The sequence below is a fragment of the Panicum virgatum genome, chromosome 6N (assembly GCF_016808335.1).
Source record: "Panicum virgatum strain AP13 chromosome 6N, P.virgatum_v5, whole genome shotgun sequence".
Lineage (NCBI taxonomy): Eukaryota > Viridiplantae > Streptophyta > Magnoliopsida > Poales > Poaceae > Panicum > Panicum virgatum.
The window spans coordinates 11,988,126-12,002,300 of NC_053150.1; the positions used below are offsets into that span (position 1 = coordinate 11,988,126).

Genomic DNA, 14,175 nt, shown 5'->3' on the forward strand with positions numbered 1-14,175 from the left:
GAGACAGAGGTCTTTTATCCCGGTTGTAGGCAACAACCGGGACAAAAAAGGAGCTTTTTGTCTCGGGTGGTGGCTCCAACCGGGACAAAAGACCCCGTGGCCTTTTTGTCCCGGGTGGAGCCACCACCCGGGACAAAAGGGAGCATTTTTGTCCCGGGTGGAGCCAGCGCCCGGGACAAAAAGCGGCCGACGTCTCCCTCCCTGCCGATATTTTCTAAGTCGCTGGCTCCTCCTCTCATTCTCCCTCTCCTCTCTCTCTGTGCCTTATCTTCTTCCTCCCGCCCCTTCCTCAGCTGCGCGCCTTCTCTCCTCCCTCCCTCCGGCCCTCTGCTCCCTCCCCGGTGTGGGTGGGGCTGGCGAGCCGCAGCCAGGGCACGGCCAAGGCGCGAGCACCGACAGGGGTGGCTCGGGCTCGTTGGAGCGCCTCCAACCCGGTGGCGTCGCGGGCGCGGGTCCGCGCCGCGGCCAGGCCCCGGCGGCGGCAACAATTCGGCCCGGCGGGGGCTGCTCGGCTCGGCGGAGACGGTCGCCAGCGCCGGTCTGCGCCGCGGCCAGGCTCCGGTGGCGGGCACAAGCTCGGCCCGGCGGGGGCGGTTGCCGGCGCGTCCAGGCCCGGCGGGGGCGCGCGGGTGCCGGCGTGTCCAGGCCTGGCGGGGTCAGCTTGGGTCCACGCCCCAGCCAGGCCCTCGCGGTGGCAGCAGCTCGAACCGGTCATGGCGGGCGCCGGCGGGGATGGCGCCGCCAGATCCACGCGGGCGGCTCTGTTTTTCTTGTTTCTTTTTTTTGTCAAATATGTATATGTGAACGGATTAATTTGTGAAAAAATCGTTTGTAGTTGTGATAATTGATTTTGTGAATGATTGATTTGTGATTGTAATTGATTTTGAATTTGGAGACTCCCGTACGCTGGAGCTAGCGACCTAATTTTTTTTTCGCGAAATTAGCATTTGTCCCGGTTCGATAGCTTCCGGGACAAAAGAGATGCACGTATTTATCCCGGACAGCCAATCCCGGTTGAGGAACCGGGATAAAAAGCAATTGTAGACCGGGACAAAAGCCCTATTCTGTAGTAGTGTTAGAGCTACTATAAACTCTAAAATTACCTTTTTTAGAAGCTCTCTAAAATTAGTTAACCGCTGCAGTACGAGCTAGTATTCTGCGAACCAAGACCGTGGTGATTTGCAGTCCATGAGTTGGACCGCCAACCTCTGTGCCCATCCGTGCGCGTCCGTCCTCACAGATTCGCGGAAGACGTGTGTGATGACCAGGGCCGCATGGGACGGAATAAGTGCACGCTAGTCCTTTATTTTTTTTTGAAACATGAGAGCTACCGATTATATTAGAAGGAAAATGAAAGTTCATATCGAGCAATACACTACTCCAGCACCCCTCATCACCGCCGGTTCGTAAGGAGTATCACCAACGGTTCGGGAGGCGTTGGATTTATGTCGTTGGTGATAGTGGGGCCATCACCGCCGGTTCCAGAACCGTTGGTGATGTGCACACATCACCGCCGGTTCTTATCTGGAACCGTTGGTGATGGATACATCAACACCGCCGGTTTAATACACGAACCGGCGGTGAAGACTTTTTTCCCATCAAAAAAAATATTTTCATATAATAATATTGCATCATTTGTATAACATATATAATATATAATTATAGCAGCAGAATTCAACCATGTGTGTGCTATCATAGTGCATTAGTGCATGTTGAGTTTAACTTTGTTTCTGACTTTTTTAGACTAAGGTCTAAAAAAATAAAACATAAGATCCTGTTTCAATTTCATTGGATAGTAGTCAAACAATCAGGAAACAAAGTTCAACTGAACATTACGAAATTCAAATAGAACAGCTTTTAGGTGCAACTCTGAATATAGGCATGTGCTGGTTCTGCTAGTAAAGCCAGCAAGTATGAAAATAGAAACTTGTTTAAGGTCTTTTATATTATCGAACATATTTACCAACAAAATGCGTTTCAGTTGAATTGGCATGGAAGGTATACCTGCAAATTGAAATTGCAAACAGTGAGGCAGAGCTTGGGTCATTTTTTCCAAGAATTGAGAAATATATTTCAAACAAAATATGAATGAACTTGAGGCCCCACACTCAGCCCATACCAGTGCAAATTGGGAGAAACTCCACGCCATCTCTGCAAGCTTCTGCCCGGTGAGTTCGAATCAGTACTTTTGTATTGCAGTGCTCGCTCCTTGTCTTGCAATGCTTGCAAAACCAATTTCTTGATATCTCGTATTGACAAAATTTCACTGTGTGAGAAAGTGCTCGAGAAGTGCATCTTGTTCCACCAGTCCTGGAGCCCTAATTTCATTGCTAGTCTGCTCCCTATTTCATTCGTGTTGCGGGTGCACAAGTGGAACAAATTGTACCGACCAATGGAGCCTGACCAGAGTCTCCTACTTGCCGGGTGGACACGCTGACCAAGGGAAGTGATAACATAGAGAGGCCACTCCCATCCCCTGCCCCTGCGGTGCAATAAAGAACATGTCCAGGTGGATAGTAGAGCCCTGCACACAGATATGATTTCCAGGACCAAAGCCCCAACCAATAAAACATAACTGATAATCACATCCACTATGCTGTACCCATTTCCTCTACTGTTTATACTGAGCTGAAACAACATAAACGTGGTGGCTGTGCCAAGCAGGGAAATGAAATGGATGCAGAAGCCATACCATGTGTGGATTACCGCCGCCTTGGTGTAGAGGAAGTCATACATCAGAGTCAGCTCCATCTCGACCAATTTGTATAGATCCCCTCCCAAATAAGGAGGGTTCCTCCAGCTGCGGCTGTGAGGACGGCCATAGCTTTATCCTGTTTGCTTCAATGCATGAAGGCAAGCTTGCCTTTGAAAAAGTTCTTCCATACCGCATCTGTCAGCTCTTCTTTTTCTTGGAAATAATTGGCTTTTAAGACCTGAAAACAGTCAAGCTAGTCATCTTAATTTGTGAATCACTAAGCCCTCTAAAGTCTCAACATAAAAGAAGAGACAAGCTTGATAATGATCTGAACCGAGGCCTTTATATAGAATCTATCAGCAGAGTCAGATAGTGAAAATTAGGATGGAACCAACCATTTTTTAGAATCAGCAAACCAGGTGTTATATAATATGGCATGCATTAAACATGTACAGAATTACTTTTTACATATGCCTGAGCTCATATATCATAGGCATGAAAGGCAACAACATTGTAAGCTAATTCTTTTGCACTCAAAAGTTAACTTGCAATGAAATACTCCTCCATCCCAACTAATGCCCAAGACATCTTTTCCATATTCAGCTAATGCCTTTAGAAGTGGATGGAACATGGAATTTAACTCAAAAGGGGTAATCCGCTAGAATAAAGAAATGAACATTGGTAAATATGAAGTAAATCAATGACACAGATCTATCAGCTCAAATGGCAAGAAGTAACAGCATAAAGAACAGCTATAAGTAAATAAAAGGCTTAATAAGAAGTTGCAATTCTTACTTCCTCTTTGAAATTAAGATCATAAGTCTTATCCTTCTCACTGAAGAATTCAGAAGCAGCAACATCCATTCCAATAACCACCTGCCATGTTTAGGTTGAATCAACAATACACAAAGGTTGAATTATGAGGTAAGTAGTGAAGAGAGGAGGTACCTTTCCAGTGTATCCAGCCTTTTCTATAGCTGCCTTCAACAGTTCAAGGCCCTCTTGAGTTTATAATACATAATTATTACAGCAGAATTGAACCATAAGATATTATACATTGAAATCAAATGAGAGAGTTCAAACATCATAATAAAAAATATAGAGTCCACGCATCAAGTTTAAGAACATCTAGTCCATACACCAAATATATTACAATGCTTGACAAGAACGATACGATCTAGACATTACACCTAAATTATGCTGTACTCAGATCCTGGCTTCACCACGTAGTCCACAAGCCATCCAGCTAGTTCTTCTTGAAGTGCTACTAGCTCGCCCATGAGCAATTCACGTGAATCCAACTCAGTGTTCTGGAAAAAAAATGACACAACAACAAGATATTAGACAAGTTAGAAAATTCAAGACACAAGAACATATATCAATTAACCATTTCATACAAACCATTTCGGCGCTTCTGCAATCGCCGGTGTAGCAGTGCATGTAATGCATTACATAGAACCCACAGTGATCGTTGCCCGGAGGCTGCTTGAGGATGTATTTAGCCTCTTCTACAGTGAAGTCTCCCCAAAAAGGTCTACGATGACCCATGTAAACCATTTTGTTGCTATTCTTCAACCATCTTGTGTCGGTATCATCCAAACAAACCACACATCCCTTGTAACCCTTCGTTACTTGGCCTGCTAAGCTACCAAGGCCGGGAAGGTCTGTGATTGTTACAAACAGCATTGCCTTCAGAGTGAAGTGTTCTCGCTTGTACTCATCCCACACCTTGACACCATCGTTCCACAACTTCATTAGATCATCCACCAGTGGTTCCAAATACACATCGATATCATTTCCAGGTTGTTTTGGCCCTTGGATTAGTAATGGCATCATGATGTAGGTCCGCTTCATACACAACCAAGGAGGAAGGTTGTATATGCAAAGAGTTACAGGCCACGTACTGTGTTTGCTGCTCACCATGTTAAAAGGACACATCCCATCCGTACTCAAACCGAATCTTATGTTTCTTATTTCCTTTGCAAACCGATTCTTGTATTTGTAGTTGATAGCTCTCCACTGTGAACCATCTGCATGGTGTCTGAGATTCCCATCAACGAGCCGATCTTCGGCATGCCACCTCATCAGCTTGGCAGTCTTCGCGTTTGCAAATAACCGTTTCAAACGAGGAATGATAGGAAAATACCAGACGACCTTGGCAGGTGGTCGTTTGTTGCGGTCACCTTTCATTGACAATGCTGATTCAGGACATTTGTACCGTGAAGCTGAGCACACTGGACATGCATCCAAGTCTTCATATTTGCCGTGATACAAGATGCAATCCTTAGGGCATGCATGGATCTTTTGTACCTCCAGTCCCATTGGGCAAATCATTTGCTTCGCCTGGTATGTGTTTTCAGGCAACCCGTTAGGGCTTGGCAGCAACTTCTGCAATAAGCTTAACAAATCATCAAATCCCTTGTCTGACAAACCATTACTAGACTTCATCTCCAATAGCATCAGGTTTGCTTCAAGTTTAGACACGCTGCAACTTGGGTAAAGTGGTGTTCTTGCATCTATCCTCCTCTGCTCCAACTTCTTCAGATTCTTTTTGTCAAGAAAGTCTGGTTCCGCATCACGTATCATCTGGTCTAGTGCATCCACAACATCATCAGCAACTAATGTTTCCTGCATGGTTTCATTTACGCTTTCATGTCCGGTTTCCTCTACTATTTCCGGGTTAGTTGTTTCCTCCACTGTTTCATGCCTGTCCTCATGGACGGAGTGCATTGTCTCACCAACCTCACCGTGCTTGTTCCAAACTTGGTAGTTGGGCATAAAACCTCTAAATAATAGATGAAAGCGGATCTGCTCAACATTGCCAAACTGCTTCTGATTTTTGCAATCAATGCATGGGCAATACACGTAGCCATCATCTTGTAGATTCTTGTGTGCCTTGGCAGTCTGCACAAACGAGTCCACACCATTGACAAAATCCAAATTTCCAGCCTTTGTACCATACAACCAACCTCGATTCATCTATGCACACAAGAAAACATCCAAGAATCTGAATTTAGTAAAATTATCATCTCAACACATAGATTTTCAGTTTATCAAGTTTCGTAACAAATATCACACTTTAAGGGCCATCTAAATCAATTAAGAAAGAGGCTTTACTTCAATAATTAAAATATCTACTTCAATTTTTGTCAAGTTCCTTATCATCAAAACTAAGAAATGCCATCTAAATTAATTAAGAAAAAGCATTTACATCTCGATCATCACAATTAATAAATATCCTATAAACTAATTAAGAAAGACCCCTTACATCCCAATCATCGCAATTATGACAACAATCTAACCTTAAAGAGCTAGTTCTTACCTTGAATCAAATATGTGAAGTCCAGTCCTCAAAATTTAATGAGCCTCCATGATGACTTCATGATGAGTGTTCATGAGAATTTATCCTAAAGTGAAGAAAAAGAGACTCTCCTTGATCAATTCATCACAAAATGAATGACTAATCCTAAGATAAAGGCTATGAATCAAATGGATTGCTAGCTACAAACCTATCACAAGTTGGTTCACTCAAACAACAAAAAAAGAAGCCCCAATGATGAGAAATGATCCAAAAATGGAGAAAAAAGCCCTCCTTGATCAATTCATCACGAAATGCATCATTAATCCCAAGAAAATGGGTACAAAGCCAATGAATTGATGGCTACTAACCTTAGAATAAGTTGGTGGAGCCAATACATCAAAAATGGTGAGGTTTCATGAGAATTTCGGCAAAATCCGGCAGCAACAATGGAGGAGAGAGGTGTGGCCGTCGGGTTGGAGAAGAAAGGTGGTAGGAGGAAGGAGGGGTTGGGGTTTTGTACTGTACAGGCTTATCACCGCCGGTTTGTAACACGAACCGTTGGTGATGCTTCTTTTCACCGCCGGTTGGTGTTACAAACCGGCGGTGATAAGCCCGCAGGACATCACCAACGGTTCGTAACACGAACCGGCGGTGATAATCAGCATCACCGCCGGTTCCAACGGCCACTACGGCCACCAACTCGGGACCCGGCGGTGATACCTCATCACCGCCGGTTCTTGTTAAACCGGCGGTGATATCCCGTTGGCAATGGCCAATTCTGTAGTAGTGATACAACAGACAGGATGATGCTGCTGGCATGAATGTAAAATTTGTGTGTGGACGGTTGAGGGCTGGTACGAGACACAGTCACATCTTGTCTCATTGTCATGTTTCTTCTCCTGAGACCACTCATTCCAAACCCAAAGCGCATGCGGCATACAGAAATAGTTGGTCTTGGTCGAGACCTACCAAGCCATACGCTTCGGTGTGGTATACATCAATCAATCGTATATATAAAAGTAGCTGGTTGAATGGATTGGGTAATCAACTAAATGAAAGTCGGAATAAATGGCCACCCTCACTGTTGTCCATCATCAATAATATAAAGGGGTGCTGTTTTCTAGGGTCCGTGAGAGTAGATGTTTTACTACTTTTAATTTTTTTTTGTAAATGCATTATGAATTACTAAATGTCATCATCATCTTAAAAAATCATTTGAACACAGATTTAGTGTACACCAAATATGCATTCAGTTTGACTAATTATTTTAATTTTCGAATCAAATTAAAATAATTAGTCAAACTGTATGCATATTTTGGGGCCTAGCCTATATATTGCTGGCTTGTTTTTTTTTGAGGTGAATGTTATTACTAATAGCTTGTTGGCCGGTAGTTGATAAGAAGAGAGTATATATAGCAACGATCGCGGCAAGTTGACATTTGACAATTGATGAGATGATATCCTAAAAATATGGAAATTGTTATTTAAAAAAAAAATAAAAAAGGTTTGTAACCGTCATCGTAATTCAATTGATATATAGTACACATGTAGCAGTGCTTCCAAAAATGTGTCGAGGATCCGCTGCTAGACTTGAGAACGTAGCCCCAGGCTCAGTGGAAATTATTAAAAATAAAAATGAAAAAAATGTGTGGTCATTACTCATTTCAATAATTAGTTTTTTTTGCGAGTCTCATTTCAATTAGATTGATAGTGCACCTGTAGCAATACAGAGATCATTAGGCGCCAACACAAGTGTCAGCTAGTAGTAATTATGTGATGTCGTAAACTTGAGCTTCAATTCTTTAACCCTTGACAGTTGCACGTTTTTTCCGTGGTCCTACAGAGGGTGCAAATGAGTGACTCTTAGATACACCTTCAACCCTTTTTAGTTCAAATATTTGTACTACTTCTCCTTAGATTCATCTAAGGATTACCCATTTGCACCTCTAGTCCTGCAGGTAGGTTATTGGTATAGAGAAGTACCGCTTATCCTTGATCGTCTACTATCGCAGAAAAAAAGGCTGGCTGGAAGCGTTAGTTGCCATTCATCAATTCTTCCGAACAAAATAAGAGCGACATATTGTTTTGTGTCCGATAGTGGCGGGCCTGCCACCACCCAGATCGTGGCTCTAGTCATGGCCCATTAATATCAGTTACCACAGTTAGTTTAGATCCACAATCATACAACCAATTCACAGACAGAAGAAACATATAGTCCAATCCATAGTTTTGGCCCTAGTCTTCATCGATTACTGGGTCCGCCCACATGTCCGAGGCCTTATTACTACCAAGCGAGGCATGACATATGGCCTGGCTGGATTGCTTGCCCGAGAAGAACACGAAGCTGCTTGAGTTGGCTTTCTTGGAAGGCATGTGTGAACCAGTAGCCATGTGTGTCTATTCAGGCGACGAACCCTGGTGGAGAGGGCCAATGAAGCCGCCTTGGCTCCAGAACATGTCTTCCCCCTGCCGCTCATTCCCAATTGATCAAGCCACACTCTTTCCAATCTCCACTCCCAAGCAAGTCTCTTGGTAAAAAGCTGTCGAAATTGAAATAATAGGTGAATGAGTTGAGAGTGAGTGTGTGTGCAGTGCAATCGCTGCTGCAAATGCAAACTTTTATAGGTCGACGGAGGCAAAGTTATGGGCCTGTGGCTTGGTGGCAGTAGCTTCGTGGGCCACCAGTCGGCTCTCTTAGGGTCAGGGTTTTTTTTTTGTAGGGCTGGCTCATGCAGCCTTGGAGGATAGCCCATTATTCAACCACTTTCATCATTTGTTGGCCCACTATGGTGATGCACTGATGCAAATGCTTGCAGGCTAATAGGCTCCCAGTGGACCGATATGAAATGAGCCTAACTGCTCGGACGGATAGGACAGGAGCTCCATTCTCAAATCATTACACAATGCTTCGATTTAGCTGGTTTTTTACGTGTGTAGATAAAGTATATCATTTTATTAGTTCCGTTTCTACTACCAGCTAGCTAATTCATCCTGCTCTGATGTTTTACCACTTCTAGGCACGCAGATTGTTTCTTTGTCATCACTTGCACCTTATGAGTATGAGTGTGCTACAAAAGAGTTGATCCATGCATGGAACATCGAGAAATCTTGCCAAATTCAATGTGAGCATGGCAATGCGTGCAGGGGCAACCTCCACGCCAAACCTCTGCAAAACCGATGAAGACCAGTGACCAGTCAGCAATGCCCCCTGGAGAAGCATTCATTAAAAATAACAATTCATACTTGATACTTGAGAAGGTTCTAGAATAATTTGGAAATTGCAAGAGAGAGGAGTTGTATGCTTCATGGCAAGACACGAATTCTAGATATTTTGCATAGTTGACAAGGATGAGGAAAATTTTAGAGATAGATATTTTGTAAAGAAGAGTTGTCACATGGCAGCACGACAACACTAATGAGCACCTATAAATAGAGGTGCTCCCCTCTTCTCTTGCTATACAATGGCATAAGAGAGGCCTTAAGTCGGAGATGATAATGTTGCCATATAGTGCAGTAGTGTCATGGTAAAGTAGCCATAAAGAGTGCAAGAGTCTTGTGTTGTACTAAGTTATGGTGGATGAAGAGTTGAGTACCCCATATAGATTTGTTCTCCCATATTAATATCTAGGTGAAGATCTTTTTGGTGTAGTATGGGTATAAGTCCGCAGAAGAAGTGCTATTACACTACTTTGGTATCACTTCTTGGAAGTTGGTGTCAAGGTTAAAGGTACCGATTTCTCAACAAAGGTGTTGATGGAATACATGACAAGAACTTGTGTGCAAGAAGCATCCATAAACACGAATTCGGAGCCTAAACTGGGCGAATCCATCACGCCACGTCGCTCGGTAGCCCGCTAGTCATTGGATCCAACAAGGTCGCGATATCAACCGTCCGATATAGGACGCGGTGGATCTGTCGCCCGTTAATCCACCAACCAGAGCACTCGCGAATCCTCAGGAACCCGGTTGAAACGAATATGGCACCATTTATGCCATTTCGAGTGATTTTGGTGATCAAATGACAACACAACACTTGGACTAATATGATTGTTAAGATGTTCATTCTCAGGCTTTTAGGTTCAAGTGATGACAAAGAGAAAGAGAAGATAGGCGTAGCAAGGCCCGAAGCGCCCTGATAGCTCTTCGGTCGGATGCACCGGAAGAACCGACGCATAAGGCATCGGTGCATCCGATGGTTGTTGGAAGAACCGACGCCATGACAGAAGGGAATTGAAGCCAAGTCAGCCTTTAGGCACCGGTTGAACTGACGGTCTAAGAAAGGGCATCGGTGCATTGGACGTACTTTGTTCCAGAGACGATGTCAAGAGCCCAGGAGAAGTTTCTTCAGCACCGGTTCAACCGACGGAGCATCGGAGTATACCATCGGTGCAATGACGTCAGCACCCAGAAAAAGATCCTTAAGCACCGGATGAACCGGTGATGCATCGGAACAAAGCATCGGTTCAACCGGTGGTTACTGCGTTAGCTGTCAGGTCTTCAACGGCTACTTCGGTTTATGAGTGACCGGAAGAACCGACGCTACCCCTGCTTGAGGCATCGGTTCTTCCGGTGGTACGCAGATTTTCAGCTAACCGTTGGAGCAACGGCTACAAGACTTGGTGGCCTATATATACGTCTCACCCCGGCCATTTGAAGTTTGCTGGAGTTGCTGAACATCCCATACACATCCAAGAACATCTCCAACCACCATAGAGCTTCATTGTACATCATATAGGCTTAAGCACACTTGTGAGAGTGCTTAGTGCTTGTAATAGGGATTAGTTCTTGCGAGAGCTCCCTTGAGAGAAGTCTTGCTGCGGCAAGCAACTTTTGATCCGTCGTGTGACCCTCCGTCTTGGTGTGGAGTGGCAACGACACTTTGTGCGGGGGAAGAGGAGGCCCCCTCCTTGGTGGAGAAGCTCCGTAGTGGATTACGGCCAGGTGACCGAGAGAGACGGTGGTGGTGCACGAGACTCGGTGTCTTAGGGGCACTTGCCTTTGCTTGCCGGCATCGCCTTGGTGGCTTAGTGCAAGACGGTGATCGGAAGAGCCTCGGTGTCCCGTGGACGTAGGCGTTTGTGCCGAACCACGTTACATGACCGTGTCTACTCAGGAGTTTGCATCCCTCTTGCACTTACCTCTTTACTTACCGCATTACGTTTCCGCATTTACTCTATCTTGCGTACCTTTACTTTCCTAGTTAGTTTTGATTAGGATTGGCTATAGGTTCCAAGTTTTTGGGGTAAGTAGAGAGTAGCATAGATAAACCTTAGTCATAACTAGCATGTATAGGACGTGTTAGGTTTATCTTATGCAAGTAGTTTGAGTCCTAGGTTAAAAAGCGATTAGCGACCCTATTCACCCCCTCCCCCTCTAGGGTCGGACACCCCGGTGATCCTTACACCGGTGTCCCTTCTGCCTCTCTGCTTCCCTCTGCTCTACACTTGCTGCGCCGCCCGCTCCTCCCAGCACCTGCAACACAGGAGGGCCTCTTTGCCGCTCTCCTTGCCATGCCGGCCAGCAATTTTGCCAACCTAATGTCAAATCCACCGCAGCCAACCAAGCCCCCACAGTGTGTTTCTCTTGCTCCATCCGGTGTGCTCGCTCAGCACTCATATCGCTCTCAATATCACCGATCCGTGCTCGCCCGACAGGTTGCCACTGCTAGCTCTCCTTATTTAGCATCGCCGTAGCCTAAATTGAGTTCAGAATCAAGTTCCTTGTCGTTGGATTGAGCATGCTTCACCAAAAAATTGAGTTCAAAGCAGCGGGCTCATGGAGAACCTTGGCTGAAGATGGCAGTAGACAGACTTACCATGTTGGGCGCCAGCAGCGAGCGATCTCAAGATGACAGCGGGCGGAAATCGTGGTGGGGGCATAGGCTCAGTCACCTCCTAGCTTACTGGCCTTGTCCAGAGCTGCCCCCTTTCCCAGGATGATGCTGTTGTAGCCTATAGCTGACATTGCCTTAAGCTACCTGCAAGATGTTCGCCAAAATGTTCAGCCTCTAATATAGTAAGCTCAACGACCATGTTGTATACCACCAATGTACAAGCATACCAATTCCAATTCTACATCCATGTATTTTATTGAGATCTTTTAAGGACAATCTATGATAGCACGCTGTTCATTGATATCGTCACTTCGCTTCACCAGCATCTCCATGCCTAGCAGGAATAACAATGGGAAAATCCAGCTGCAAGTGTGCCTTTCAATCTCCCTCTTAATTACTACACATGTAAAATCAGATCTTCATCCTTTCATTTTTGTCATGTTCACAGATCCTAAATACGTAGCAAATGAAGCCATGAGATCTCCACGTTCAGACCCACATTTGAAGTCTATGGATTGTATTGTGTTTTTTTTTGTAATTCAAGATTAAATGTTATTAATTCAATTCCTTGAGTTAATGAGTCTACTCTTTTTCAGGCCAGCACTATTTGAGGTCACAATTTTGCTACACAGGTGACCTTTATTTTGTTGCTTCTATATCCATATTGTATATTGGACTGTTGGGGAAACATTGCCAAACTGACAAGTTTAATATACAAGCTTCTTCTATTTCCAATTGTTGGAAATTTGCTAGAAGAAAGGCTTCAGAGATTGATCCATCTTTTGTCCAATAAATCATCTCTGCACTCTGCTAGCTGGTGCGACATCTTGCTATCTGGCCCTCCGCCTCTACAACATATAGGGCGGGAAAGGTAATACTCTGTCGTCATATCTTCGAGGAGGATGGCAGGCAGAGTTTCCATCAGCTCAGACCATGTTCAGACTATGTAATTTTGCCTTGGTTGATCTTTGTGAACCTTAAACTTGGAATCTTGTTCATAATATTTTCCAAATTGTAGTCTGCTGAACTCCATTGGCGATAACGAGGCGAGTTAAATGCAGGTTGTTTTCAGCAAACATAAAAAGGTTTAGCGACTTCTTAATCCATTCATTTCCATGCACCAAAATTATTTTATAGAAAGCTAAGATAACATGATATGTATTCCTATGCACACTATTGAAATTTTGGAGAGGGGATAAGGAAAAGCAATGTTCTATCCAGAAAATGATTAAATCAATGCAATTTCTTCTGTCCTAATCCAAGAAAAACTGAGGAGTCTTTTGTGTTTGGTTTCTAAACTAACAAAAGATTTGGCAACTTCCGCCTTGGAGAATATAGGAATGGTGTTTCTGAAATGAAATATATTAATCTGTTATTGTTCATTCTTTTTGCTATTATCTAGAATAGGACCTTCCGTGAACACTCTCCCACCTCTAATGAAATACATCTATGTTGACAACTTAAGGATAAAAAATAAATTTTGAAAGCCTGACATTCTCTCACAACTGGAAAGTCAACTCACGGAACTTCATGGTATGGATGGAAAACAGCCCGGTGAAAGTACCATTCTATTTTTGCAAATATTTGTTCACTGGAAAGGCAGTAGCAGTCATTCGCATTCTATTGATACATTACTGAAAATATCAGATGATGACTGCGATTGAACTATACATTGCCTCAAACTATAGATTTGCTAGTTTTGCCAGCTTATACTTGCTTATTGCTTAATATCATCTACTTTTCACCTTTCCACCCTGCATTGGGACATATTCTGATGGCCTCTGTAGATTAAGTTCCTATTAGCCCCAACAAACTAGGAATGTGTTTAACTACCTGAAGATTTACAATATGGGGGAAAGCAACCTGTATAACTCGTGGAGGTTCAATTGTTTATTAGTGGTGTCAATGTGAAGATCAAACTAACTAATTTACTTGGTGGATGTCCAACTAAAATGAATCAGGTTACATATGCCATTTTATATTTGAGATATCCAACTCACCTGAACCAGGTTGTGCCCTTTTTTATTTGTACACAACAATTCTGAATTTGTTGTACACTTCTGAGCGTCAAGTTCATATTGTAGCAACTTGTAGCAAGTGATTTTTGTGCAAGAAGGCGTGTGATGTTCCTTTTGTGCAAGAAGCATTGTACACTTGACAAGCACCCGCCAAAGATATAGGTGATGGAAGGCGAGTGACCTGCTAGCACAGTACGTGTGTTTGTTCAGGCGCTCTAGCACAGTGTGTTTGTTCAGGCGCTCACCGCCCTTGGTGGCCAATTATGTGTTCACCCCAACAGCGTTACCCCTCGAGCTCGCGAGATGCAGGAATACGTTTCCTATGCTT

The 14,175-nt window shown here is 44.0% G+C and overlaps 1 protein-coding gene and 2 long non-coding RNA genes across 3 annotated transcripts; all 3 read right to left on the reverse strand.

The window, feature by feature from the left end:
• Window positions 1-1,680: 1,680 nt before the first annotated feature.
• LOC120677392 lies at window positions 1,681-2,163 on the reverse strand. Its single transcript, XR_005676303.1, has 2 exons — window positions 2,120-2,163; window positions 1,681-2,004 (listed from the first exon to the last, which is right to left on the reverse strand). It is a non-coding gene; the product is annotated as an uncharacterized LOC120677392 (long non-coding RNA).
• Window positions 2,164-3,490: 1,327 nt separating this feature from the next.
• Window positions 3,491-4,231, reverse strand: LOC120677390. Its single transcript, XR_005676302.1, has 3 exons — window positions 4,097-4,231; window positions 3,644-4,005; window positions 3,491-3,571 (listed from the first exon to the last, which is right to left on the reverse strand). It is a non-coding gene; the product is annotated as an uncharacterized LOC120677390 (long non-coding RNA).
• Window positions 4,232-4,527: 296 nt separating this feature from the next.
• LOC120677915 lies at window positions 4,528-5,674 on the reverse strand. The gene is made up of 2 exons (XM_039959102.1): window positions 4,683-5,674; window positions 4,528-4,543 (listed from the first exon to the last, which is right to left on the reverse strand). The coding sequence occupies exons 1-2, from the start codon at window positions 5,672-5,674 to the stop codon at window positions 4,528-4,530; spliced, it is 1,008 nt and encodes a 335-aa protein (XP_039815036.1).
• Between the last annotated feature and the right edge of the window lie 8,501 nt (window positions 5,675-14,175).